This window comes from Larus michahellis, chromosome 30, assembly GCF_964199755.1.
Source record: "Larus michahellis chromosome 30, bLarMic1.1, whole genome shotgun sequence".
Taxonomy (NCBI): Eukaryota; Metazoa; Chordata; class Aves; order Charadriiformes; family Laridae; genus Larus; species Larus michahellis.
This window is the reverse complement of record NC_133925.1, coordinates 4,904-30,574: the sequence shown is the minus strand read 5'-3', so window position 1 is coordinate 30,574 and position 25,671 is coordinate 4,904. Positions and strand designations below refer to the sequence as shown.

Genomic DNA, 25,671 nt, shown 5'->3' with positions numbered 1-25,671 from the left:
GGGGCCCCGAGATAGGTGACACGGGGGACACGGGGGGGCACTGGGCATATGGGGGGGACTGTGGGGACATGGGGGGGCACAGGGGACGTGGGGGACAGGGGGGACAGGGGGGCAGAGAGGGGGTCACAGGGGCCACGGGGGGGTCGCGGGGGACATGGGGCACGGGGGACATGGGGGGGGTCACAGGGGACACGGGGGGGACACGGAGGGGTCACTGGTGACATGGGACATGGGGGACACGGGGGGCAGTGGGGATGGGGGGGTCACAGGGGACACGGGGGGGCGTCACTGGGGACGTGGGACACGGGGGACACGGGGGGCAGTGGGGACGGGGGGGTCACAGGGGACACGGGGGGGCGTCACTGGTGACATGGGACACGGGGGACACGGGGGGCAGTGGGGACAGGGTGGGGGTCACAGGGGACACGGGGGGGTCACAGGGGACATGGGCGGTCACTGGGGACGCGGGACACAAGGCACATGGGGGGCAGTGGGGTCGGGGGGGGGTCACAGGAGGGACGGGGGGGTCATGGGGAACCACGGGGGGGGTCATGGGGAACCACGGGGGGGTTACTGGGGACGTGGGACACGGGGCACATGGGGGGCACGGGGAGGGACGTGGGCGGTGACATGGGGGGGGGACACGGGGAGGGACACGGGACGTGGGATGTGGGTGGTGACGTCGGGGCGGGGGGGGGGGGACACGAGTGGAAACACCCCCCCACCCCCCCCACCCTGGCCTTTTAAAGCCGCTGCCGCGGCCGGAGGTGGCCCAGAGCTGGGAGCCACCAGGACGGGACACCGGGATACTGGGACACTGGGACACCGGGATACTGGGACACCGGGACACCGAGACCAAGAGCGGGACACCAGGAACAACACCGGGATACTGGGACTGACACCAGGACCAGGAGTGGGATACTGGGACTGATACTGGAATACTGGGACCGACACCAGGACTGGTACTGGGACAGCGGGACCGATACTGGGACACCGGGACCAAAACCGGGACACCAGGACTGACACTGGGATACTGGGACTGGGACCAGGACACCGGGACTGGGAGAAGGACCAACATCAGGACACCGGGACCAAAACCAGTGCTGATACTGGGAGAGCGGGACCAACACCGGGACTGAGACCAGGACTGACACCAGGATCGGGACCAACAGGTAAGGGGGAACTGGGGGGACCCAGCACCGGGACTGGGACTGGGACCAGCATCGGGACTGGGATTGGGACTGGGACCAGGACCGGGATTGGGACTGGAACAGGGACCGGGACCGGGACCAGGACTGGGATTGGGACTGGGACCAGCACTGGGACTGGAATTGGGACCAGTACCAGGACTGGGATTGGCACTGGAACAGGGACTGGGACTGGGACCAGCACCAGGACTGGGACCAGTACTGGGACTGGGACTGGGACCAGCACCGGGACTGGGATTGGGACTGGGACCAGGGCTAGCACCGGGACTGGGACTGGGACCAGCATCGGGACTGGGATTGGGACTGGGACCAGCACTGGGATCGGGACTGGAAGAGGGATCAGGACTGGGACCAACACCAGGACTGGGACCCGGACCAGTACAAGAACTGGGATTGGGACTGGGACCAGGGCTAGCACCAGCACTGGGACTGGGACTGGGGCTAACACCAAGACTGGAACCAGCACCAGGACTGGGATTGGGACTGGGACTAGCGTGAGGACTGGGAATGGGACCAGTGCCGGGACTGGGAATGGGAATTGAGACCAGTATCAGGACTGGGATCCGCACTAGGACTGGGACCAGCACTGGGACTGGAATTGGGACTGGGACTAGCGTGAGGACTGGGAATGGGACCAGTGCCGGGACTGCGAATGGGAACTGAGACCAGTATCAGGACTGGGATCAGCACCAGGACTGGGACCAGCACTGGGACTGGAATTGGGACTGGGACTAGCATGAGGACTGGGAATGGGACCAGTGCCGGGACTGCGAATGGGAACTGAGACCAGTATCAGGACTGGGATCAGCACCAGGACTGGGACCAACACTGGGAATGGGACAGGAACGGGGACCAGCACCTGGACCAGTACCAGAACTGGGACCAGTGCTAGCACCAGCACTGGGACTGGGATTGGGACTGGGACCAGTACCAAGACCGGGACTGGAACGTGGACCAGGACTGGGATTGGGATTGGAACCAGCATCGGGACTGGGATTGGGGTTGAAACTGGTACCGGGACCAGCACCGGGGTCACCATCAGGGTCACCTCGGTGACCCCCGGACTCCTGGGTCCTTTCAGGATGCGCGTGGCCCCAGTGGCCCTGGTGGCCCTGGCCTGGGTGGCCCTGGCGGGTGCTGGGACACCAGTGACAGGTCGGGTGGCCCGGCTGGTGACCGACTTTGGGCTGCGGCTCTTCCGGGAGGCGATGAGACACCGAGGGGACACCAACGCCATCTTCGCCCCCCACGGGGCCACCGCCGTGCTGGTGGCCCTCCAACTGGCCACCGCTGGACATGGCCGTCACCAGCTTGAGACGGCCATGGGCTTCAGCATCAACGGTGAGGGTCCCTGCGGTCCTTGTCCCCATGGTGGGGTCTCCATCCCCATGGGGGACACCTTGGGGGTCCTTGTCCCCATGGTGGGGTGGGTGGTGGGGTCCTTGTCCCCCTGGTGGGGTCTCCATCCCCATGGGGGACACCTTGGGGGTCCTTGTCCCCATGGTGGGGTCTCCATCTTCATGGTGGACACCTTGGGGTTCCTTGTGCCCATGGTGGGGTGGGTGGTGGGGTCCTTGTCCCCCTGGTGGGGTCTCCATCCCCATGGGGGACACCTTGGGGGTCCTTGTCCCCATGGTGGGGTCTCCATCTTCATGGTGGGCACCTTGGGGGTCCTTGTGCCCATGGTGGGGTGGGTTGTGGGGTCCTTGTCCCCCTGGTGGGGTCTCCATCCCCATGGGGGACACCTTGGGGTCCTTGTCCCCATGGTGGGGTGGGTGCTGGGGTCTCCAACCTCATGGGGGACACACTGGGGTCCTTGTCCCCATGGTGGGGTGGGTTGTGAGGTTCTTGTCCCCATGGTGGGGGGGGTGGGGGGGTCTCCATCCCCATGGGGGACACCTTGGGGGTCCTTGTCCCCATGGTGGGGTGTGTTGTGGGGTCTCTGTCCCCATGGTCAGGTCTCCATCTTCATGGTGGACACCTTGGTGTCCCTGTCCCCATGGTGGGGGGGGTGGGGAGTCTCCATCCTCATGGGGGACACCTTGGGGTCCCTGTCCCCATGGTGGGGTGGGTTGTGGGGTCCCTATCCTCACACCAGGTCATCCGTGGGTGCCCCCAACTCCACGCTGGGTGTCCCATGAGTGTCCCTCACACCGGGTCACCCATGGGTGTCCCCAACCCCACGCTGGGTCTCCCATGGGTGTCCCTCACACCGGGTGACCCATAGATGTCCCCAACCCCACACTGGTTCTCCCATGGCTATTCCTGTCCCCATACGAGCTCGCCCGTGGGTGTCCCCCGTGCCGGGTCTCCCATGAGTGTCCCCACACCAGGTCACCCACGGGTGTCCCCAGCCCCACACCGGGTCTCCCACGGGTTTCCCCATCCCCACGCCGTGACTCAGTTTCCTCACCCCACCCCACAGATCCAGGGGTGGCGGCGGAGCTGCGGGTGCTGCGCCGGGCGCTGAGGGGACCCGGCCACCTCCTGGCGGTGGCCGAGGGACTTTTTGTGGGGCGGGGGGTGACGCTGACCCCCGGCTTCGTCTCCCGCTTCGTCCGCGCCCTGGGCCCCCGACGCCTGGCCAGGGTGGACTTCCAACGGGGGGAGGGTGCCCGCGCCCTCCTCGACGCCTGGGTGCAGGAGCAAACGCAGGGTGAGCAGCCTCGGGGCCCGGAAACCTGGATCCCTTGGGAATGGGGGTGATGGGTGCCCAGACGCCTGGGTCCCCTGAGAATGGGGGTGCTCAGACGCCCGGGTCCCTTGGGAATGGGGGTGATGGGCACTCGGACGTCTGGATCTCTTGGGAATGAGGGCGATGGGTGCTCAGACACCTGGATCCCTTGGGAATTGGGATGCCCGGACGCCCAGGTCCCTTGGGAATGGGGGCGATGGGTGCTAGGACACCTGGGTCCCTTGGGAATTGGGGTGCCCGGATTCCTGGGTCCCTTGGGAATGGGGGTACTGGGTGCTCGGACGTCTGGATCCCTTGGGAATGGGGGTGATGGGTGCTGGGACACCTGGATCCCCTGGGAATGGGGGTGCTGGGTGCTCAGACACCTGGGTCCCTTGGGAATTGGGGTGCCCGGATTCCTGGGTCCCTTGGGAATGGGGGTACTGGGTGTTCGGACATCTGGATCCCTTGGGAATGGGGGTGATGGGTGCTCAGACACCTGGGTCCCTTGGGAATTGGGATGCCCGGACGCCCAGGTCCCTTGGGAATGGGGGCGATGGGTGCTAGGACACCTGGGTCCCTTGGGAATTGGGGTGCCCGGATTCCTGGGTCCCTTGGGAATGGGGGTACTGGGTGCTCGGACATCTGGATCCCTTGGGAATGGGGGTGATGGGTGCTGGGACACCTGGATCCCCTGGGAATGGGGGTGATGGGTGCTCAGACACCTGGGTCCCTTGGGAATTGGGGTGCCTGGACACCTGGGTCCCTTGGGAATGGGGGTGATGGGTGCTCGGACATCTGGATTCCTTGGGAATGGGGGTGATGGGTGCTCGGACACCTAAGATCCCTAGGGAATTGGAGTGCTGGGTGCTCAGATGCCTGGGTCCCCTGGGAATGGGGGTGATGGGTGCTCAGATGCCTGGGTCCCTTGGGAATGGGGGTCATGGGCGCTCGGACATCTGGATCCCTTGGGAATGAGGGCGATGGGTGCTCAGACACCTGGATCCCTTGGGAATTGGGGTGCTGGATGCTCAGATGCCTGGGTCCCTTGGGAATGGGGGTGATGGGTGCTCGGACATCTGGATCCCTAGGGAATTGGGATGATGGGTGCTCAGACACCTGGGTGCCTTGGGAATTGGGATGCCCGGACGCCCAGGTCCCTTGGGAATGGGGGCGATGGGTGCTAGGACACCTGGGTCCCTTGGGAATTGGGGTGCCCGGATTCCTGGGTCCCTTGGGCATGGGGGTACTGGGTGCTCGGACGTCTGCATCCCTTGGGAATGGGGGTGATGGGTGCTGGGACACCTGGATCCCCTGGGAATTGGGGTGATGGGTGCTCAGACACCTGGGTCCCTTGGGAATTGGGGTGCCTGGACACCTGGGTCCCTTGGGAATGGGGGTGATGGGCGCTCAGACATCTGGATCCCTTGGGAATGGGGGTGACGGGTGCTCGGACACCTAAGATCCCTAGGGAATTGGAGTGCTGGGTGCTCAGATGCCTGGGTCCCCTGGGAATGGGGGTGATGGGTGCTCAGATGCCTGGGTCCCTAGGGAATTGGGGTGCCTGGACACCTGGGTCCCTTGGGAATGGGGGTGATGGGCGCTCGGACATCTGGATCCCTTGGGAATGAGGGCGATGGGTGCTCAGACACCTGGATCCCTTGGGAATTGGGGTGCTGGATGCTCGGATGCCTGGGTCCCTTGGGAATGGGGGTGATGGGTGCTCGGACATCTGGATCCCTAGGGAATTCGGGTGATGGGTGCTCAGACACCTGGGTCCCTTGGGAATTGGGATGCCCGGACGCCCAGGTCCCTTGGGAATGGGGGTGATGGGTGCTAGGACACCTGGGTCCCTTGGGAATTGGGGTGCCCGGACGCCTGGATCCCTTGGGAATGGGGGTGATGGGTGCTGGGACACCTGGATCCCCTGGGAATGGGGGTGATGGGTGCTCAGACACCTGGGTCCCTTGGGAATTGGGGTGCCTGGACACCTGGGTCCCTTGGGAATGGGGGTGATGGGCGCTCAGACATCTGGATCCCTTGGGAATGGGGGTGATGGGTGCTCGGACACCTAAGATCCCTAGGGAATTGGAGTGCTGGGTGCTCAGATGCCTGGGTCCCCTGGGAATGGGGGTGATGGGTGCTCAGATGCCTGGGTCCCTTGGGAATGGGGGTGATGGGCACTCGGACGTCTGTATCTCTTGGGAATGAGGGTGATGGGTGCTCAGACACCTGGATCCCTTGGGAATTGGGGTGCTGGATGCTCGGATGCCTGGGTCCCTTGGGAATGGGGGTGATGGGTGCTCGGACATCTGGATCCCTAGGGAATTGGGGTGATGGGTGCTCAGACACCTGGGTCCCTTGGGAATTGGGATGCCCGGACGCCCAGGTCCCTTGGGAATGGGGGTGATGGGTGCTAGGACACCTGGGTCCCTTGGGAATTGGGGTGCCCGGATTCCTGGGTCCCTTGCGAATGGGGTTACTGGGTGCTCGGACGTCTGGATCCCTTGGGAATGGGGGTGATGGGTGCTCAGACACCTGGATCCCTTGGGAATGGGGGTGATGGGTGCTCAGATGCCTGGGTCCCTTGGGAATGGGGGTGATGGGTGCTCGGACATCTGGATCCCTTGGGAATGAGGGCGATGGGTGCTCAGACACCTGGATCCCTTGGGAATTGGGGTGTTGGGTGCTCGGACACCTGGATCCCTATGGAATTGGGGCGATGGGTGCTGAGACAGCTGGGTCCCTTGGGAATGGGAGTGTTGGGTGCTCGGACGAGTGGGTCCCTTGGGAATGGGGGTGACGGGTGCCCTTGTCCCCCCAGGGCTGATCCAGGGGCTGCTGCCCCCCGGCGCGGTGGGTGCCAACACCCGCCTGGTGTTGGCCAACGCTGTCTACTTCAAGGGTGCCTGGCTGAGCCCCTTCCCCCCCGCCGCCACCCGGCCCCGGCCCTTCCACAGGGGCGATGGCACCGTCGTCACCGTCCCCATGATGGCACAGACGGCCAAGTTCAACTGCGGTGAGAAACACACCCCTCCCCGGACACCTGGGTCCCCTGTGTCACCCCATGTCACCCCACTCGGTCACCCACCCCAGCACCTGGATGCTTAGGTCTCCTCATGTCACCCTGTGTCACCCTGCTTGGAACCCTACCCTATCTCCCAGATGCCTGTGTCCCCCTGTGTCACCCCGTGTCCTACCATGTCACCCTGCTTGGAGCCCTACCCCAGCACCTGGTCACCTGCGTCCCCCTGTGTCACCCTGGGTCCCCCCATGTCATTCTGCGTCACCCCATGTCACCCTACCTGGTCACCCACCCCATCTCCCGGACATCTGGGTCCCCTCATGTCACCCTGGGTCCCCTGTGTCACCCCATGTCACCCTACTCGGTCACCCACCCCAGCACCTGGACGCTTAGGTCCCCTCATGTCACCCTGTGTCACCCTGCTTGGACCCCTACCCCAGCACCTGGACACCTGTCTCCCCCTGTGTCACCCTGGGTCCCCCCATGTCACCCTACTCGGTCACCCATCCCATCTGCCGGACATCTGGGTCCCCTCCTGTCACCCTGGGTCCCCCTGTGTCCCCTCGTGGGTCCCCTTGTGTCACCCTACTTGGACCCCCCATCCCATCTCCCAGACACCTGGGTCCCCCCATGTCACCCTGTGTCCCCTTGTGTCACCTTGCTTGGTCACCCACCCCGGCACCCAGACGCCTGGGTCCCCCCATGTCACCCTGTGTCCCCTGTGTCACACCCTGCCCCACCATCTCCCGGACGTCTGGGTCCCCCCCCCTGACACCATGTCACCCCAGGGGACTTCGAGACGCCGGAGGGTGTCCCCTACGAGGTGGTGGAGGTCCCCTACAGCGGGGAGGAGGTGGCCATGCTGCTGGTGGCCCCCTTCTGGCGGGGCGTCCCCATCGTCACCCTCACCCGCCTCCTGGACGCCCAACTTGTCACCACCTGGGTCACCAACATGAGCCCCGCGCCCCGCGTCCTCGTCCTGCCCCGGTGAGCCCGGACGCCTGGGTCCCTTGGGTGCTGGGGGGGGGGGGCGGGAGTGATGGGTGGGACCCCCGGACACCTGGGTCCCCTGGGAAGGGGGACACCTGGGTCCCTTGGGTGCTGGGGGGGATTTGGGTGGGACCCCTGGATGCCTGGGTCCCCTGGGAAGGGGGACACCTGGGTCCCTTGGGTGCTGGGGGGGATTTGGGTGGGACCCCTGGATGCCTGGGTCCCCTGGGAAGGGGGACACCTGGGTCCCTTGGGTGCTGGGGGGGGGGGGGGGGCGGGAGTGATGGGTGGGACCCCCGGACGCCTGGGTCCCCTGGGAAGGGGGACACCTGGGTCCCTTGGGTGCTGGGGGGGATTTGGGTGGGACCCCTGGATGCCTGGGTCCCAAGGGAAGGGGGACACCTGGGTCCCTTGGGTGCTGGGGGGGATTTGGGTGGGACCCCCGGACGCCTGGGTCCCCTGGGAAGGGGGACACCTGGGTCCCTTGGGTGCTGGGGGGGATTTGGGTGGGACCCCCGGACGCCTGGGTCCCCTGGGAAGGGGGACACCTGGGTCCCTTGGGTGCTGGGGGGGATTTGGGTGGGACCCCCGGACGCCTGGGTCCCCTGGAAAGGGGGACACCTGGGTCCCTTGGGTGCTGGGGGGGATTTGGGTGGGACCCCCGGACGCCTGGGTCCCCTGGGAAGGGGGACACCTGGGTCCCTTGGGTGCTGGGGGGGATTTGGGTGGGACCCCCAGATGCCTGGGTCCCTTGGGAAGCGGCGGGGGGGGGGGAGGGCGTGGAGAGCAGGTGATGGGTGGGACCCCCGGACTCCTGGGTCCCTTGGGTGACACCCCCCCCTCCCCACCCTCCAGCTTCTCCCTGGAGACCACCTGGGACCTCCGAGCACCCCTGAAGTCCTTGGGGGTCCGCGCCCTCTTTGACCCCGACGCCGCCGACTTCACCCCACTCTCAGGTAAAGGGACACCCCCCCCCCCCCAAATCCTTGTCCCCAGGTGGGTGCTGGGGGGGACCCGGGTGTCCTGGGGTCACCCCTAACCCCACCCCACCCCCCAGTTGAGGAGCCCCTTGTCCTGGGCCAAGCCCTGCAGAAGGTGAGGATGGAAGTGACGGAGAACGGCACCCAGGTGGCATCGGGCACCGGTGAGTGACACCAGGGGACACGGACACCTGGATCCCTTGGGAATGGGGGTGACCGGACGTCTGGGTCCCCTGGGAATGGGAGTGATGGGTGCCCGGATGCCTGAATCCCTTGGGAATGGGAGTGCTGGGTGCTCGTATGCCTGGATCCCTATGGAACTGGGGTGATGGGTGCTCGGACACCTGGGTCTGTTGGGAATTGGGGTGCCCGGATGCCCAGGTCCCCTGGGAATGGGGGTGATGGGTGCTCAGACGCCTGGATCCCTAGGGAATGGGGGTGATGGGTGCTCAGACACCTGCGTCCCTAGGGAATTGGGGTGCTGGGTGCTCGGACACCTGGGTCCGTTGGGAATTGGGGTGCCCGGACACCTGGATCCCTTGGGAATAGGGGTGATGGGTGCTCGGACACCTGGGTCCCTTGGGAATTGGGGTGCCCAGACACCTGGGTCCCTTGGGAATGGGGGTGATGGGTGCTCGGACACCTGGGTCCCCTGGGAATGGGGGTGATGGGTGCTCAGACACCTGGGTCCCTTGGGAATTGGGGTGCCCGGACGCCTGGGTCCCTTGGGAATGGGGGTGATGGGTGCCCGGACGCCTGGGTCCCTTGGGAATGGGGGTGATGGGGGGGTCCTCACAGCTCTGTCCCCCTCCCCCCTGCAGCCGCCATCGTCTACTCCCGCATGGCGCCTCTGGAAATCCTCCTGGATCGGCCCTTCCTCTTCCTCCTGCGCCACAACCCCACTGGTATGGGGTGGGGGTGGGAGGGCACTTGTGGGGCTGGGTGGGGGGGGCTCATGACCCGGGACTCGTGGATGGGGGTCTCAGGAAGACTGATGCCTCGCGGATGTGGATTTAGGGGCTCCGTGCCCCATGGATTTGGGTTTGGGGGGGCTCCCTGCCCCATGGATGTGGGTTTGGGGGTGTCAATGACCCACGGATGGGGGGCTTGGGGGGGGCTTTGTGCCCCATAGATTTGGGTTGGGGGACTTCATGTCCCATGGATGTGGGTTCTGGGGGTTCCATGCCATGTGGATGTGCATTTGGGGGGGAGGGGGTTCTGTGCCCCATGGATTTGGGTTCGGGGGTGTCCATGACCCATGAATGTGGGTCTTGGGGGGTGGGGGGGTGGGTCTGTGCCCCACGGATGTTGGTTTGGGGCCTCTGTGCACCATGGATGTGGGTCCGGGGGGGCTCCCTGACCCCTCTCCCCCCCCACAGGCGCCATCCTCTTCGTGGGACAGGTGACGGAACCCTGAGCGCCCCACGGCGGGGTCGGCCCCACAGCGGGGTCGGCCCCACGGCGGGTTGGGCCCTCCATGGGGCCATGTTGGGGCCATGTGGGGCTGGGGAGAGCTGTAATTTATTGGAGAGAGTAATATATTTGGGGGGGGGGTGTGTCAACCCCCACGTCCTGGTGATGATGTCATCCATCGCGTCATGGCGTTGGGGGTCAAGCGTCGTGTCCTGGTGATGACATCATTCACCGTGTCCTGGTGATGATGTCATCCAACGCATCACGGTGTTGGGGGGGTCAACCCCCATGTTCTGGTGATGATGTCATCCATTGCGTCATGACGTTGGGGGTCAACCCCCATGTCCTAGTGATGATGTCATCCATCGTGTCACAGTATTGGGGGTCAGCCTCCATGTCCTGGTGATGATGTCATCCATCGCGTCATGGCGTTGGGGGTCAACCCCATGTCCCAGTGGGGTGTCCCCGTCACCCCCAAAACAGCCCCCCTCGAACCCTAATTTACCCCCATTTCACCCCAAAATCTGCCCCCAGTGACCTCAAACTGCCCCATTTCCCCATTTCACCCCAAAGCTGCCCCCACCAACCCGAAACTGCCCCATTTTACCCCGAAACTGTCCCAGGGACCCCAAGTTACACCCATTTCACCCCAAAATCTGCCCCCACTGACCCCAAACTGCCCCGTTTCTCCCCAAAATCTGCCCCTCCACCCCCATCGTCACCATGGCAACGGACTCCCGGGGGGGGGGGTTTGTGTGTCTGTCTCCATGGAAACGCACCACCTCCATGGCAACGCCCCCCCCTCCCCATCGGTTGTCCCGTTACTATGGAGACGGGAGTCCCTCCCCGCCTCCCTCCAGGTTGCCATGGCGACAGAACCCGCCCCTTCGGTCACCATGGAGGTTACAACCCCCGTCGCCACGGTAACCCCCTCCGTTGCCATGGAAACACACGACACACACACGACACACACACCCCCCCCCCCCGTTGCTAGGGAGTCTCGCCGCGCTCCCTCGTTGCCACGGCGACAAAGCCCCGCCCCACCCTGAAGCTCCTCCCCCCGTTGCCCCGGCGACATGGCCCCGCCCCTCCCGGAAACTCCTCTCCCGTTGCCCTGGCGACCGGGCCCCGCCCCCCTCCACCGGAAGCTCCTCCTCTCGTTGCCCCGGCGACCAGGCCCCCCCCCCCCCTCTCCCGGAAGCGGCGGCGCCTGCGCGGTGAGGCCGGGCCTGGCGGGAGGCGGAGAACGGCCCAGCCCCGACCCCCGGGACCGGACCCCCCCCTCCCCCGGTCCGTCCCCCCGGTGTCCCCCCGGTCCCCGGCACCGGGACCCGGCGCTATGGTGAGTGGGGAGCACGGCACTTACCGGGGGAGGAAGGAGGAAGAACGGGGGTGTCACGTGGGGGGGGGGGGGGGTGTGTCACGTGAGGGCGGGGGGGAACGAGGGGGGGATCTATTCGGGCCTGACCTCTGACCTCTGACCCTGTCCTATGTCCTCAACAGCCCCCCCCCATGGTGTGGCCCCGGGTCCCCAGGCTGACACACACACCCCCCCCCCCCCCCATGTCCTGTCCCCAGCCCCACGGTGACCCCCCCCAGCCCCACGGTGACCCCCCCCAGCCCCACGGTGACCCCCCCCCCCAGTGTCACCCCATGGCCTGTCCCCATCCTGTCGTGTCCCCCCCCCCCCCCCCGCCCTGTCCCCAAACCCCACACTGACCTCCTCGTGTCCCCCCATGGCCTGTCCCCCTGTCCCCACGCTGACCCCCCCCACGTCCCCCCCCGTTCCCTGTCCCCAACCCCACGCTGACCTGCCCCACGTCCCCCCCTGCCCTGTCCCCTCTTCCCTGTCCCCACCCTGGCCCCCCCGTGTCTCCCCCTGCCCTGGCCCCCTCCTGGCCCCCCCACATTCCCTGTCCCCAACCCCACGCTGACCCCCCCCCATGCCCTGTCCCCCTCCTGTCCTCCCCATTCCCTGTCCCCAACCCCACACTGGCCCCCCCCATGTCCCCTTATGCTGCCCCCCTGATCCACCATGATCCACCCCACATCCCCCCCATGCCCTGTCCCCCCTTCCCTGTCCCCACACTGGCCCCCCCATGTCTCCCCCTGCCCTGGCCCCCTCCTGGCCCCCCCGCATTCCCTGTCCCCAACCCCACACTGACCCCCCCCATGCCCTGTCCCCCTCCTGCCCTCCCTATTCCCTGTCCCCAACCCCACACTGGCCCCCCCCATGTCCCCTTATGCTGCCCCCCTGATCCACCATGACCCACCCCACGTCCCCCCCATGCCCTGTCCCCCTTTCCCTGTCCCCACACTGGCCCCCCCATGTCTCTCCTTGCCCTGTCCCCCCCATTCCCTGTCCCCAACCCCACACTGGCCCCCCCCATGTCCCCTTATGCTGCCCCCCTGATCCACCATGACCCACCCCACGTCCCCCCCGTGCCCTGTCCCCTTCCTGTACCCCCTGTCCTGTCCCCCTGTTCCCACGCTGACCCCCCCACATCCCCCCCCCATTCCCTGTCCCCAACCCCACGCTGACCTGCCCCACGTCCCCCCCTGCCCTGTCCCCTCTTCCCTGTCCCCACACTGGCCCCCCCATGTCTCCCCCTGCCCTGTCCCCCTCCTGGCCCCCCCCGCATTCCCTGTCCCCAACCCCACGCTGACCCCCCCCATGCCCTGTCCCCCTCCTGTCCTCCCCATTCCCTGTCCCCAACCCCACACTGGCCCCCCCCATGTCCCCTTATGCTGCCCCCCTGATCCACCATGACCCACCCCACGTCCCCCCCATGCCCTGTCCCCTTCCTGTACCCCCTGTCCTGTCCCCCTGTTCCCACGCTGACCCCCCCACGTCCCCCCCCATTCCCTGTCCCCAACCCCATGCTGACCTGCCCCACGTCCCCCCCATGCCCTGTCCCCCCTTCCCTGTCCCCACCCTGGCCCCCCCATGTCTCTCCCTGCCCTGTCCCTCTCCTGTCCCCCCCATTCCCTGTCCCCAACCCCACACTGACCCCCCCCATGCCCTGTCCCCCTCCTGTCCTCCCTATTCCCTGTCCCCAACCCCACACTGGCCCCCCCCATGTCCCCTTATGCTGCCCCCCTGATCCACCATGACCCACCCCACGTCCCCCCCATGCCCTGTCCCCCCTTCCCTGTCCCCACACTGGCCCCCCCATGTCTCTCCTTGCCCTGTCCCCCCCATTCCCTGTCCCCAACCCCACACTGGCCCCCCCCCATGTCCCCTTATGCTGCCCCCCTGATCCACCATGACCCACCCCACGTCCCCCCCGTGCCCTGTCCCCTTCCTGTACCCCCTGTCCTGTCCCCCTGTTCCCACGCTGACCCCCCCACATCCCCCCCCCATTCCCTGTCCCCAACCCCACGCTGACCTGCCCCACGTCCCCCCCTGCCCTGTCCCCTCTTCCCTGTCCCCACACTGGCCCCCCCATGTCTCCCCCTGCCCTGGCCCCCTCCTGGCCCCCCCGCATTCCCTGTCCCCAACCCCACACTGACCCCCCCCATGCCCTGTCCCCCTCCTGCCCTCCCTATTCCCTGTCCCCAACCCCACACTGGCCCCCCCCATGTCCCCTTATGCTGCCCCCCTGATCCACCATGACCCACCCCACGTCCCCCCCATGCCCTGTCCCCCCTTCCCTGTCCCCACACTGGCCCCCCCATGTCTCCCCCTGCCCTGTCCCCCCCTCCTGTCCCCCCCATTCCCTGTCCCCAACCCCACGCTGACCCCCCCCATGCCCTGTCCCCCTCCTGTCCCCGCCATTCCCTGTCCCCAACCCCACACTGGCCCCCCCCATGTCCCCTTATGCTGCCCCCCGATCCACCATGACCCACCCCACGTCCCCCCCATGCCCTGTCCCCCCTTCCCTGTCCCCACCCTGGCCCCCCCATGTCTCTCCCTGCCCTGTCCCCCTCCTGTCCTCCCCATTCCCTGTCCCCAACCCCACACTGGCCCCCCCCCATGTCCCCTTATGCTGCCCCCCGATCCACCATGACCCACCCCACGTCCCCCCCATGCCCTGTCCCCCCTTCCCTGTCCCCACCCTGGCCCCCCCATGTCTCTCCCTGCCCTGTCCCTCTCCTGTCCCCCCCATTCCCTGTCCCCAACCCCACACTGACCCCCCCCATGCCCTGTCCCCCTCCTGTCCTCCCTATTCCCTGTCCCCAACCCCACACTGGCCCCCCCCATGTCCCCTTATGCTGCCCCCCTGATCCACCATGACCCACCCCACGTCCCCCCCATGCCCTGTCCCCCCTTCCCTGTCCCCACACTGGCCCCCCCATGTCTCTCCCTGCCCTGTCCCTCTCCTGGCCCCCCCATTCCCTGTCCCCAACCCCACACTGACCGCCCCCCCATGCCCCGTCCCCATCCTGCCCCCCAACTCTGTCCCCTCGTCCCCACGCCGACCCTTCCACACCATCCCCTCGTTCCCTCTGCCCGCCCTGGCCCCAAACCCCACGCTGACCTGCGCCACGTCCCCCTCCTTGTCCCCCTGCGTGTCCCCCTTCCTTGTCCCGTGTCCTCCCCCCCACCCCCCCCCGCTGACCCTCTCCCTGTCCCCAGATGCGGTTCATGCTGCTCTTCAGCCGCCAAGGCAAACTGCGCCTCCAGAAGTGGTACCTGGCCACCGCCGACAAGGACAAGAAGAAGATGGTGAGGGAGCTGATGCAGGTGGTCTTGGCCCGCAAACCCAAGATGTGCAGCTTCCTGGAGTGGAGGGACCTCAAAGTCGTCTACAAGAGGTGACGCTCCTGTCCCCTCCCCTCCCACCCCCACCCCACCCCACCCCACCTCCCCCCCCCCCAGCAACATCCCCAAGGTCCCCCCCGTTAAGGTACGACCAACCTTGTGGGGCGAGCGAGGTGGGTACGGCCGTAACTCGCCACGTTTGGGGGGAGCTCGTTGATGCGTCCCCCCCGCCTTTCTCCGATGGGTTTTGGGGTGCGTGTGTCCCCTCCCCGCTCCGTTTTGTCATTGTCGCCCCCCCCTCCCCAGGTACGCCAGCCTCTACTTCTGCTGCGCCATCGAAGGGCAGGACAACGAGCTCATCACGCTGGAGCTGATCCACCGCTACGTCGAGCTGCTCGACAAGTACTTTGGCAGCGTGAGTGGTCACTAGAGGGTTTGGGGACAACCTGGGGGGTGACATGGGGGTGCTGGGGCCACCCCAGGGTCATGCTGTGGGTGCTTGGCCATCCTGAGGTCACCTAAAAGCCACCTTGGGGCAATGTTATAGGTGCTAAGGCCACCCAGGGCCACCCAAGGGCCATGCTGTGGGTGCTTGGCCATCCTGAGGTCACCTAAAAGCCACCTTGGGGCAGTGCAATAGGTTCTAGGGCCACCTCAGGGCCATGCTGTGGGTGCTTGGCCATCCTGAGGTCACCCCAAAGCCACCCTGGGGCAATGCTATGGGTGCTAGGGCCACCCCAGGTCCACCAGGGCCACCTCAGGGCCATGCTGTGGGTGCTTGGCCATCCTGAGGTCACCTAAAAGCCACCTTGGGGCAATGTCATAGGTGCTAGGGCCACCAGGGCCACCTCAGGGCCATGCTGTGGGTGCTTGGCCATCCTGAGGTCACCTAAAAGCCACTTTGGAGCAATGCAATAGGTTCTAGGGCCACCCCAGGGCCACCAGGGCCACCTCAGGGCCATGCTGTGGGTGCTTGGCCATCCTGAGGTCACCCCAAAGCCACCCTGGGGCAATGCTATGGGTGCTAGGGCCACCCCAGGGGCACACTGTAGGTACTTGGGACATCTGAAGGTCACCCCAAAGCTATGGGTGTGGGCATGGGGCCACCTCAAGGTCCATAAGAGGGTCACAGAGCCCCCCCAGGTCGATACCATGAGTATGGGGCCACCACCATCTCCATACCATGGTCATGAGGATCCCCAGGTCCGTACCATGGCCGTGGGACTCCTCCAAGGTCCCTCCGAGGTCCATACCATGGTTATGCCCCCCCCCCCCCCGCAAGGCCAATACTACGGGCACGGGACCCCCACAGACCCCTAACCTGGGAATGGGGCCACCTCCAGATCCCTACCATGAATATGGGGCCACTGTAGGGCCAGCACCATCTCCATACCATGGTCATGAGGATCCCCAAGTCTATACCGTGGGTGTGGGACGCCCCCCAAGGTCCCCCCCCCCAGGGTCCATACCATGGTTAGGGCCCCCCCCGGGTCCATACCATGTTTATGTCCCCCCGTCCCTCCCCAGGCCTGTAACATGGGAATGGGGCCACCACCATCTCCATACCATGGTCATGAGGATCCCCAAGTCCATACCATGGATGCGGGACCCCCCCAAGATCCCTCCCCAGCTTCCCCCCAGCTCCATATCATGGTTATGGGTCCCACCCCCAGACCTATGCCACAGTCATGCCCCTCCCCCGCAACTCCACGCTGTGGGCACGGGGCCACCAAAGGCCACCTTAATCCACCTCAATCCCATTAACTCCACCGCCTTAATCCCTGTTGGGAGCCGCTTAGCACCAGCGCTAACGAGGATAATCAGGCTTAGCCGCTAACGAGGAGGGGGGAGGGGGGTTGGGCGGCCCCCCCCCCCCGGATGACGGTATGTTGTGCCTTCCCCCCGCCCCCACCATGTAGGTCTGCGAGCTGGACATCATCTTCAACTTCGAGAAGGCTTACTTCATCCTGGATGAGTTTGTGATGGGGGGGGAGATCCAGGACACCTCCAAGAAGAGCGTCCTGAAGGCCATCGAGCAGGCGGATCTGCTGCAGGAGGTGAGGGGACACCCCCCCCCGGCGACCAGAGTCCCCTATGGACCCCTATGGCCCTAGAGACCCCCCCATGGGGTCCTGGTACCCCCCATATTCCCGCATCAACCCTTATTTACCCCCCCCAGATCGGGTCAAAGATCTCCCAAGGTCCCCTGTAGACCCCTAATAGCCCTGTAGAGCTCTGTAGGATCATGGGACCCGCCGAAAAAGTCACCTATGGACCCCTATAGCCCTATAGATCCCCCCATGGAGCCCCAGGACCCCCCCCCCCCAAAGTCCCCTATGGACCCCTATAGCCCTATAGACCCCCCCCATAGGGTCCTGGTACCCCTGATGCCCCCCAATGGGGCCAAAGACCTCCCAAGGTCCCCTATAGACCCCTAATAGCCCTGTAGACCCCCCATAAGGTCATGGTCCCCCCCCCCCCCAAGTCCAAGTCTCCTGTGGACCCCTATAGCCCTATAGACGCCCCCCCCATGGGGTCCTGGTACCTCCCCATAGGGTTCTGGTACCCCTGATACCCCCCAGTGGGGCCAAAGACCTCCCAAGGTTGCCTATAGACCCATAATACCCCTGTAGACCCCCCATAGGGTCATGGTTCCCGCCCCGAAAGTCCCCTATGGACCCCCCTGCCATGGGGTCCTGGTACCCCCCCAAGTCCCCTGTGGACCTTCCATGGGGCCAAACATCTCCCAAAGTCCCCTATGGACCCCTAACACCCCTATAGACCCCCCCCATGGAGCCCCAGGACCCCCCCCCAAAGTCCCCTATGGACTCCTATAGCCCTATAGACCCCCCCATAGGGTTCTGGTACCCCTGATACCTCCCAGTGGGGCCAAAGGCCTCCCAAGATCCCCTACAGGGGTATCCCTGTAGACCCCCCCCCAAAGTCCCCGATGGACCCCTATAGCCCTATAGACCCGCCCCCCATGGGGTCCTGGTACCCCCCACACTCCCTTATGGACCCCTAATACCCCCCCCCAAATGGGGCCAAAGACCTCCCAAGGTCCCCTATAGACCCCTAATAGCCCTATAGACCCCCCATAGGGTCATGGTGCCCCCCCCCCCCAAGTCCTCTATGGACCCCTATAGCCCTATAGACCCCTCCCCGGGGTTCTGGTACCCCCCCAAAGTCCCCTATGGATCCCCCATGGGGTCAAACATCTCCCAAAGTCCCCTACGGACCCCTAACACCCCTATAGACCCCCCCATGGAGCCCCAGAACCCCCCCCCCCCCAAAGTCCCCTATGGACCCCTATAGACCCCCCCATAAGGTCCTGGTACCCCTGATACCCCCCAGTGGGGTCAAAGACCTCCCAAGGTCCCCTATAGACCCCTAATAGCCCTATAGACCCCCCCCATAGGGTCATGGTGCCCCCCCCCCCAAGTCCCCTATGGACCCCTATAGCCCTATAGACCCCTCCCCGGGGTCCTGGTACCCCCCCAAAGTCCCCTATGGACCCCTAATATCCCTATAGGGTCCTGCCCCCCCCCCCAGCCCCCCAACTCCCCTGAATCTCCCACCCCCAATGTCCTGTGTCCCTCCCCCCACCCAGGTTATATCCCTTTTTTCCCCAAAAAAAGACCTTCTTGGGCCCCCCCCATCCCTCCAGCCCCCCCCAAACTGCCACAGCCCCCCCCAAATTGTGACACAGCCCCCCCAAAGTGTGACGCAGCCCCCCCAAACTGTGACTCAACCCCCCAAATTGTGACGCAGCCCCCCCAAACTGTCCCAGCCCCCCCCAAAGTGCGACTCAGCTCCCCCAAACTGTGACAGACCCCCCCCATGCAACAATCCCCCCCCAAACTGTCACAGAGCCCCCCCCCAAAACCGTCGCAGCCCCCCCGAAGTGTGACTCAGCCCCCCCAAATTGACGCAGCCCCCCCCAAATTGTGAGTCAAACCCCCCCCAAATCGTGACGCAGCCCCCCTCTAAACTGTCCCAGCCCCCCCCCAAATTGTGACTCACTGTGACTCAGCCCCCCCCCCCCCTAAAAATTGTCACACAGCCCCCCCCCCCAAAACTGCAGACACACACACACCCCCCCCCCCCCAACTTGTGCTGCAGCAGGTCGCGGGGGGGGGGGGGGGGGAGGTGGGGGGGGCGGGGGGGGCCACTGCGGGTGGCTGGTGCAGGGAAATGAGTCACCGGCTCCGCAGTGTCGTCGGTGTGTGTGTGTGCCCCCCCCCACTCCGCGTGGCACGTGGGCCACCAATGTCACACCCCCCCCCACCACCACCACGTGGCACGTGGGCCACTGATGGGACCCCCCCCCCCCCGCCCCCCAGTCACCAAACACAACCCCCCCCAACCAGTGGGGGGAACCCCCTTTGTGCCCCCCCCGCCACCATAGGTGGGTGGCGTCACCCCAAGCCCCATATTTAGGGCCCCCCCCCTGTATATTTTGGGGGGGGGGTGTGTCTCCCTTTTGTGTGTGTCCCCCCCCCCCCCCAGAACTCCCCCCAGTATGTTTTGGGGGGGGGGGTGTCTCCCCTTTGTGGCCCCCACAAGGGCTCCCCCCCCCGTGTGTTTTTGGCGTTGTCTCACCTTTGTCCCCCCCCCAGGCGACCCCCCCCCCCCCGCCGTGTGTTTTGGGGAGGGTCTCCCCTTTGTACCCCCCCCCCGGGGACCCCCCTGTATTTTGGTGGTGGTTGGGGGGGTGGGGGGGTGTCTCCCCTTTGTGCCCCCAACCCCTGACCCATCTTTGTGTCTCCCCCCCCCCAGGAGGACGAGTCACCCCGCAGCGTGTTGGAGGAGATGGGGCTGGCATAGCCCCCCCCCCCAAAAAAAAGAAAATGGGGGGGCACCCCAAATTAAGAGGGGGCCCCCCCCCCATGCAGCCACATGGGACCAATCGCACCCTGGAGATGACGACGGGGAGGGGGGGACCCCCATGGCCCCCCCAAACTGTAAATATATATATATACACACATATGGGGGGGAGGGCTCGGGGGGGGGGCGGCTATTTTTTTTTGGTGGGGGGGGTGGGCAACTCCGCTGGGTCCCTGTGCCCCCCCCCCCCCCCCCCCATCGTGGTTGGGGACATCCCTGTACCCTCTGGTTATTTAGGGGGTCCACAAATGGGTGCCCCCCCCCCCCCCCGTTCCAAACCGAGCCCCCTTTCGGGGTGCTGGGGGCGGGGGGGGGGGGGGGCACAGGGTGTCCCCCCCACACTTTTTTTCTGGCCCCCCCCGCCCCCCACTCAAGGGACCGCACCCCCCCCTTTGGAATAAAGCCTGCGGAGACTCACACTGTGCTTGGTGCTTTTGGGGGGGGGGAGCATTTTCCCCCTTGGGGGGGTGATTTACCACTTGGGGGGGGGGCGCTTTACCCCTTGGGGGGTCGATTTACACCGCGGGGGGGACATTTCACCCCTTGGAGGGGGGGTCTATTCACTCCTTGGGGGGGCAGTTTAGACCCGGGGGGGGGGTGGGCGGGAATTTCACTACTTGGGGGGGGGTCTATTCACCCCTGAGGGGGTCTATTTTACACCTGGGGGGGGTAATTTACCCCGGGGGGGCATTTTACCCCCTTAGGAGGGAAATCTAGTCCCTGAGGGGGCAGTTTACCCCTGGAGGGGAGGGAATTTACCCCTCGGAGGGGGTAATTTACCCTCGGGGGGGGGGGTAATTTACCCCGGGGGGGGGGGGCTAATGCGGGGGGGGGGCAGGGGGGCCCCCCAATAATGAGAGTAACTCGTACTAAAATAGTCGCTTTTATTCGTTAGCAAAATTAGTGATTGGGGGGTTATTTACACCCACCCCCCCCCCCGTGAAGGGGGGGGACACGGCAGCGGCGGGGGTCGGGGCGGGGGGGGTGGGATATGGAGTACTGGGAGGGACTGGGAGCTGGTGGTGGGGTTGAGGGGGGGGGACTCGGGGCCGGGGGGGGGAGATGGGATTGGGGGGGGCTCTGGGGCTGGAGGAGGGGGAACTGGGAGACTGGAGTTGGGACTGGGGGGACTGGGAGGGAACTGGGGCTGAAGAGGGGGGGGAACTGGGAGGGAATGGGGGGACGGGAGCTGGAACTGGGGGAACTGGGAGGGAATTGGGAGACTGGAGTGGGAACTGGGAGGGAACTGGGGGACTGGAAGTGGGACTGGGGGAACTGGGGGGGGCTCTGGGGGGACTGGAGCTGGAACTGGGGGAACTGGGAGGGAACTGGGGCTGAAGAGGGGGGGGAACTGGGAGGGAACTGGGAGACTGGAGCGGGAACTGGGAGGGAGCTGGGGGACTGGAAGTGGGACTGGGGGAACTGGGAGGGAACTGGGAGGGAACTGGGGGACTGGAAGTGGGACTGGGGGAACTGGGAGGGAACTGGGTGGGTTCTGGGGGACTGGAGCTGGGACTGGGAAGGAACTGGGAGACTGGAGCTTGGACTGGAGGGACTGGGGGAACTGGGAGGGAACTGGGAGACTGGAGCTGAAACTTGAGGCGGGGAGGGGGGGCTCTGGGTCTGAAGAGGGGGGGACCAGGGGACTCGAGGCTGGGGGGTCTACAGTAGGAACTGGGAGAACTGGGAGGACCAAACTGGTGGCCCCAGGATGGGGCGGGGACATCCGAGCAGGCAGGATGGGGTGGAGGGGATACCGGGGGGGGGGCGGGAGGGAATTATTGTGTCGTCCCCCCCATCACGGGTAACCCCGGGGGGGGCCCCCCAAAACCCTCTCCAGATACTTCTGCAGCTCCCGATCCCGTAGAGGTGGGGGGGGGCGGCGGGGGAAGGGCAGGAAAGTCCGACCCGAAAAACGTTCGGAAACGGGTAAAGGGCGAATTCGGGGCCGGGGGGGATGGATGAGGCGGGGGGGGGCCCCCACGGTGGCTTCCATCTTGCGTTTCTGTTCCACGTCGTGGATGATGTCCACCACGTCGTCGGCCGGTAAGTGGAGTTTACTGGAAAGCTCGATCAACTGGTCGATGGTACTGGGGTCAAGGTCGTCCACCTCGGCCGGATCCTGGGGTGGCATCTCCTCGGAACCTTCCGGAATCTCGTTGCCACCCTCTGGGACCTCATTGCCCCTTGGTAGGATCTCGTTGTTGCCCCTTGGAAGGATCTCGTTGCCTCTTGGAAGGATCTCGTTGCCCCGTGGAAGGATCTCGTTGCCCCTTGGTAGGATCTCGTTGCCCCGTGGAAGGATCTCGTTCCCCCGTGGAAGGATCTCGTTGTCTTCCAAGCCCCCGTTGCCTTCAAAGCCATCGTTGCCCTCAAAGCCGTCATTGACCTTGAAGTCCCCGTTGTCCTCCAAGCCCCCATTGCCTTCAAAGCCACCGTTGCCCTTGAAGCCATCGTTGCCCTTGAAGCCACCATTGACCTTGAAGCCATCATTGCCCTTGAAGCCTCTGTTGACCTTCAAACTCCCAGTGCCTCCAAAGACCCCATTGACCTTCAAGCCCCGGTTGCCTCCAAAGCCCCCATTGACCTTCAAGCCCCCATTGACCTTCAAATCCTGGTTGTCCTCCAAGCCCTCGTTGCCTTCAAAACCCCCGTTGACCTCCAACCCGTCGCCCTCAAATCCCCCGGTGACCTCCAACCCGTCTCCTTCCAACCCCCCGTTGATATCCAACCCATCCTCGACGTCTGATGGGATCCCATCACCGTCGTCTTCTTCCTCTTCCTCTTCTTCCGATCTTTTATCCTCAGCAACGGCGGCTCCGGGCCCACGGAGAAGATACCGGAGTAGAAGATCGGATGCTAAATCGGCCAAACGTTCTTCTTCGGCCGCCGCTTTTCGTGCCGCTTCCGCTTGCCGTCGGCTTTCGGCCAACTCTTCGTAGCGTCTTTCCAACAGACGATGTTCCAAACTTTGCTGTTGCCGAAGTTGCCTCGAACTTGGCCAACCCCGATCCCGTTCCCGTTCCCGATCCCGTTCCCGATCCCTTTTGGCTTCGGCTCGGAGACGTCCAAGTTCTTCCAGGTCCTTCAAGACCTCGTTGTGGTGACCCAAGGGGGCGGTAGAACGTTTGGTCAAGCTGAGATGGGGGGCGGCGGCGGCGGCGGGTGGGGGGGGTGGGAAGGGACTGGGACTTCCCAGTCCTTTGTGGGGGTCGGTGGGGGGCCGAGGGGATGTTTGGGGCCGACTTTGGACCAAGAGGCTGATGGAGAGGAGGAGGGCGGCGCTGCGGAGGGGGCGCGGTGGGGGCATGGTGGCCTGGGGGGGGGGGGGACATTGGGGACATTGGGTTGGGGGGGGGGGAACACTAACCCCCAACTTTGGGGGTCACCCCCCCCCCCCAACATCCCCATGGCTGCCACCCAAGCCATGTCCCCCAGGGGACTGCCCCCTCCCATGTCCCCCCCCCAGGACCCCTCACGTCCCTCCATGTCCCCCCCCGTGTCCCCCCTATAGTCCCCCAGGCACCCCCTGCCAATGTCCCCCCCCATGTCCCTCACGTCCCACCCTCCATCCCCCCCCCGCCATGTCTCCCTGGGACTCCCTCCTCCCCCCCGCCCCGCAGTGTCCCCTCCCATGTCCCCAGTGTGTCCCCCCCCCCACGTCCCCCCGAGACCTCCCTAGGCCCCCATGTCCCCCAGGGACCCCCTGCCCCTGTCCCCCCATGTCCACAATGTCAACCATTTGTGTCCCCCCCCCGCCATGTACCCAGTGTACCCCTGGGACCCGCATGTCCCCCCCAAGTCCTTCCTCCATGTCCTCAATGTCCCTCCCGTGTCCCCCAGGGACCACCCCGCCTCATGTCCCCCCCCCCTCCATGTCCCCCCCCAGGACCCCCTCATGTCCCCCGTGTCCCCCAGGGACACCCCAAGCCCCCCGGTGCTGGTTGATGCAGTGACTGGAGGGGGGGGGGAGGATTTTTCGTGTCCAAGGCACGTACACGCGTCACACACGCACCACGAACACGCGGGTGTGGGCGGTGACACACACACACACACACACACACACACACACACACACACACACACACACACACAGAGCTCACACACGTGTGCACCCCCCCCCCCCCCCAGGGAACGTGCACGCACACCCACACCCACACCCCCCCAGGGAACACGCACACATGTGTGCGCACTCACCAGGGTGAGACACACACACACACACTCCCCCCGCCCCAGCTCACACACGTGTGCACCCCCCCAGGGGACGTGCGCACACACCCCCCCCAGGGAACACGCACACACGTGTGTGCACTCACCAGGGTGACACACAACCCCCCCCTCCCCCCCCCCGGGAACACACACGTGTGCACACACACACACACACCCCCACGCAGCCCCCCCAGGGAACACAGGTGCACGCGACCACCAGGGTGACACACGCACACACACGTGTGTGCACACTCCGGGACACACACACAGAGGGAACACACCCCACGCGTGCACACACCCCCCCCCCCCCCCGCAAGGAACACACACACACACACAGAGGGAACACCCCCACAAGTACACACAACGCCCCCCAGGGAACACACATACACACACCCCCAAGAACACACACACACACGCGTGTGCACACTCACACCCACACGCCGTACCCCCCCCCCCCCCCCCCAACCCGGGAACACCCACGCACCCCCCCCCCAAAACACACACCCCCACGGAACACACCCACACACACACCACCCCCCACATGGAACACTTGTGCGCGCACACACACACCCCCCCCGCAAAGGAACACCCCCGCACACACCCCCCCCCCCCCACCACCTTCCACCCCCCCCCTTTGTCTCTCCCTCCCCCGCATCCCAAACCCCCCAGCCCCTTTTCACACACCCCCAAAACCCCCATTTTTTTTGGCGGTGGGGACACCCCTCCCACCTACCCCCCCCCCCCCCCAAAAAAATATCCCCCCTCAAACGATACCCGGCGGAGGTGGGGGTCATGGGGTATTTACCAGTTCCGTAGCGGGGGGGGTCTCGCCTGTTCCGGGTCGGGGGGGGTTGTCTCCCTTCACCCCCCCCGCTCTTCCAGGCTGGGGGGGGGACGGCTGGGTCCTGGGGGGAGGGAGGATGAAGGTGTGTAGGGGGGGCCTGATGAGATGGGGGGGGGGAGGCTGGTGAAGGGTGGGGGGGGGTGTCTCGGTGAGGTCGGGGGGGGTCCCCGAAAAAGGCGGGAGTCCCGAAAAAGGAGGGGGGGTCCCCGGTAGCTGCTCGGCGGCGTCTCGCCCTTCAGCACCCTGGACAGCGCCCTTTATAGGCGGGGGGGGAGCCCACGTGGTGGGAGGGGGGGTCTCCATTGACGTCAATGTCCCATTCATAAAATCCGGCCGGGGAAAAAAAAAGCGGGGGGGGGGGGGGAGGAGGGAGGAAAGGGCGCATGCGCAGAACGGCGGGATGAATGAAGGGGGGGATGAATGGGGCGGGGGGGGATGAATGGGGCGGGGGGGGATGAATGGGGCGCGGTGAGGGGTGAATGAAGGGGGGAAATGAACGGGGCGAGGGTGAATGAATGCGGGGGGGATGAATGAAGGCGGGGGGGGGGGGTGAATGGGGCGTGGTGGGGGATGAATGAAGGGGGGGGATGAATGGGGCGCGGTGGGGAGGTGGGGGTTGAATGAAGGAGCGGGGGGGGATGAATGGGGGCCCTATATACCCTTCCCCGCACACACTGACACCTGCCACACACCCCCCCCTACACACCGAATTCCCCCCCCCCAGACCCCTATACCC

The 25,671-nt window shown here is 65.6% G+C and overlaps 3 protein-coding genes across 3 annotated transcripts; 2 read left to right on the top strand and 1 right to left on the bottom strand.

The window, feature by feature from the left end:
* Positions 1 to 769: 769 nt before the first annotated feature.
* On the top strand, positions 770 to 10,463 carry SERPINE1 (serpin family E member 1). The gene is made up of 9 exons (XM_074567898.1): positions 770 to 1,172; positions 2,290 to 2,549; positions 3,634 to 3,864; positions 6,707 to 6,901; positions 7,696 to 7,894; positions 8,753 to 8,853; positions 8,955 to 9,041; positions 9,699 to 9,782; positions 10,257 to 10,463. Exons 2-9 carry the CDS (start codon positions 2,291 to 2,293, stop codon positions 10,292 to 10,294), a joined length of 1,194 nt encoding a protein of 397 aa, XP_074423999.1. The 5' UTR covers positions 770 to 1,172; position 2,290; the 3' UTR covers positions 10,295 to 10,463.
* Positions 10,464 to 11,471: 1,008 nt separating this feature from the next.
* On the top strand, positions 11,472 to 20,299 carry AP1S1 (adaptor related protein complex 1 subunit sigma 1). The gene is made up of 5 exons (XM_074567899.1): positions 11,472 to 11,632; positions 14,870 to 15,048; positions 15,302 to 15,410; positions 16,915 to 17,052; positions 19,775 to 20,299. The coding sequence occupies exons 1-5, from the start codon at positions 11,630 to 11,632 to the stop codon at positions 19,820 to 19,822; spliced, it is 477 nt and encodes a 158-aa protein (XP_074424000.1). The 5' UTR covers positions 11,472 to 11,629; the 3' UTR covers positions 19,823 to 20,299.
* Positions 20,300 to 20,749: 450 nt separating this feature from the next.
* On the bottom strand, positions 20,750 to 25,257 carry LOC141735292 (uncharacterized). The gene is made up of 2 exons (XM_074567900.1): positions 24,897 to 25,257; positions 20,750 to 23,198 (listed from the first exon to the last, which is right to left on the bottom strand). Exons 1-2 carry the CDS (start codon positions 25,236 to 25,238, stop codon positions 21,681 to 21,683), a joined length of 1,860 nt encoding a protein of 619 aa, XP_074424001.1. The 5' UTR covers positions 25,239 to 25,257; the 3' UTR covers positions 20,750 to 21,680.
* Positions 25,258 to 25,671: the final 414 nt, after the last annotated feature.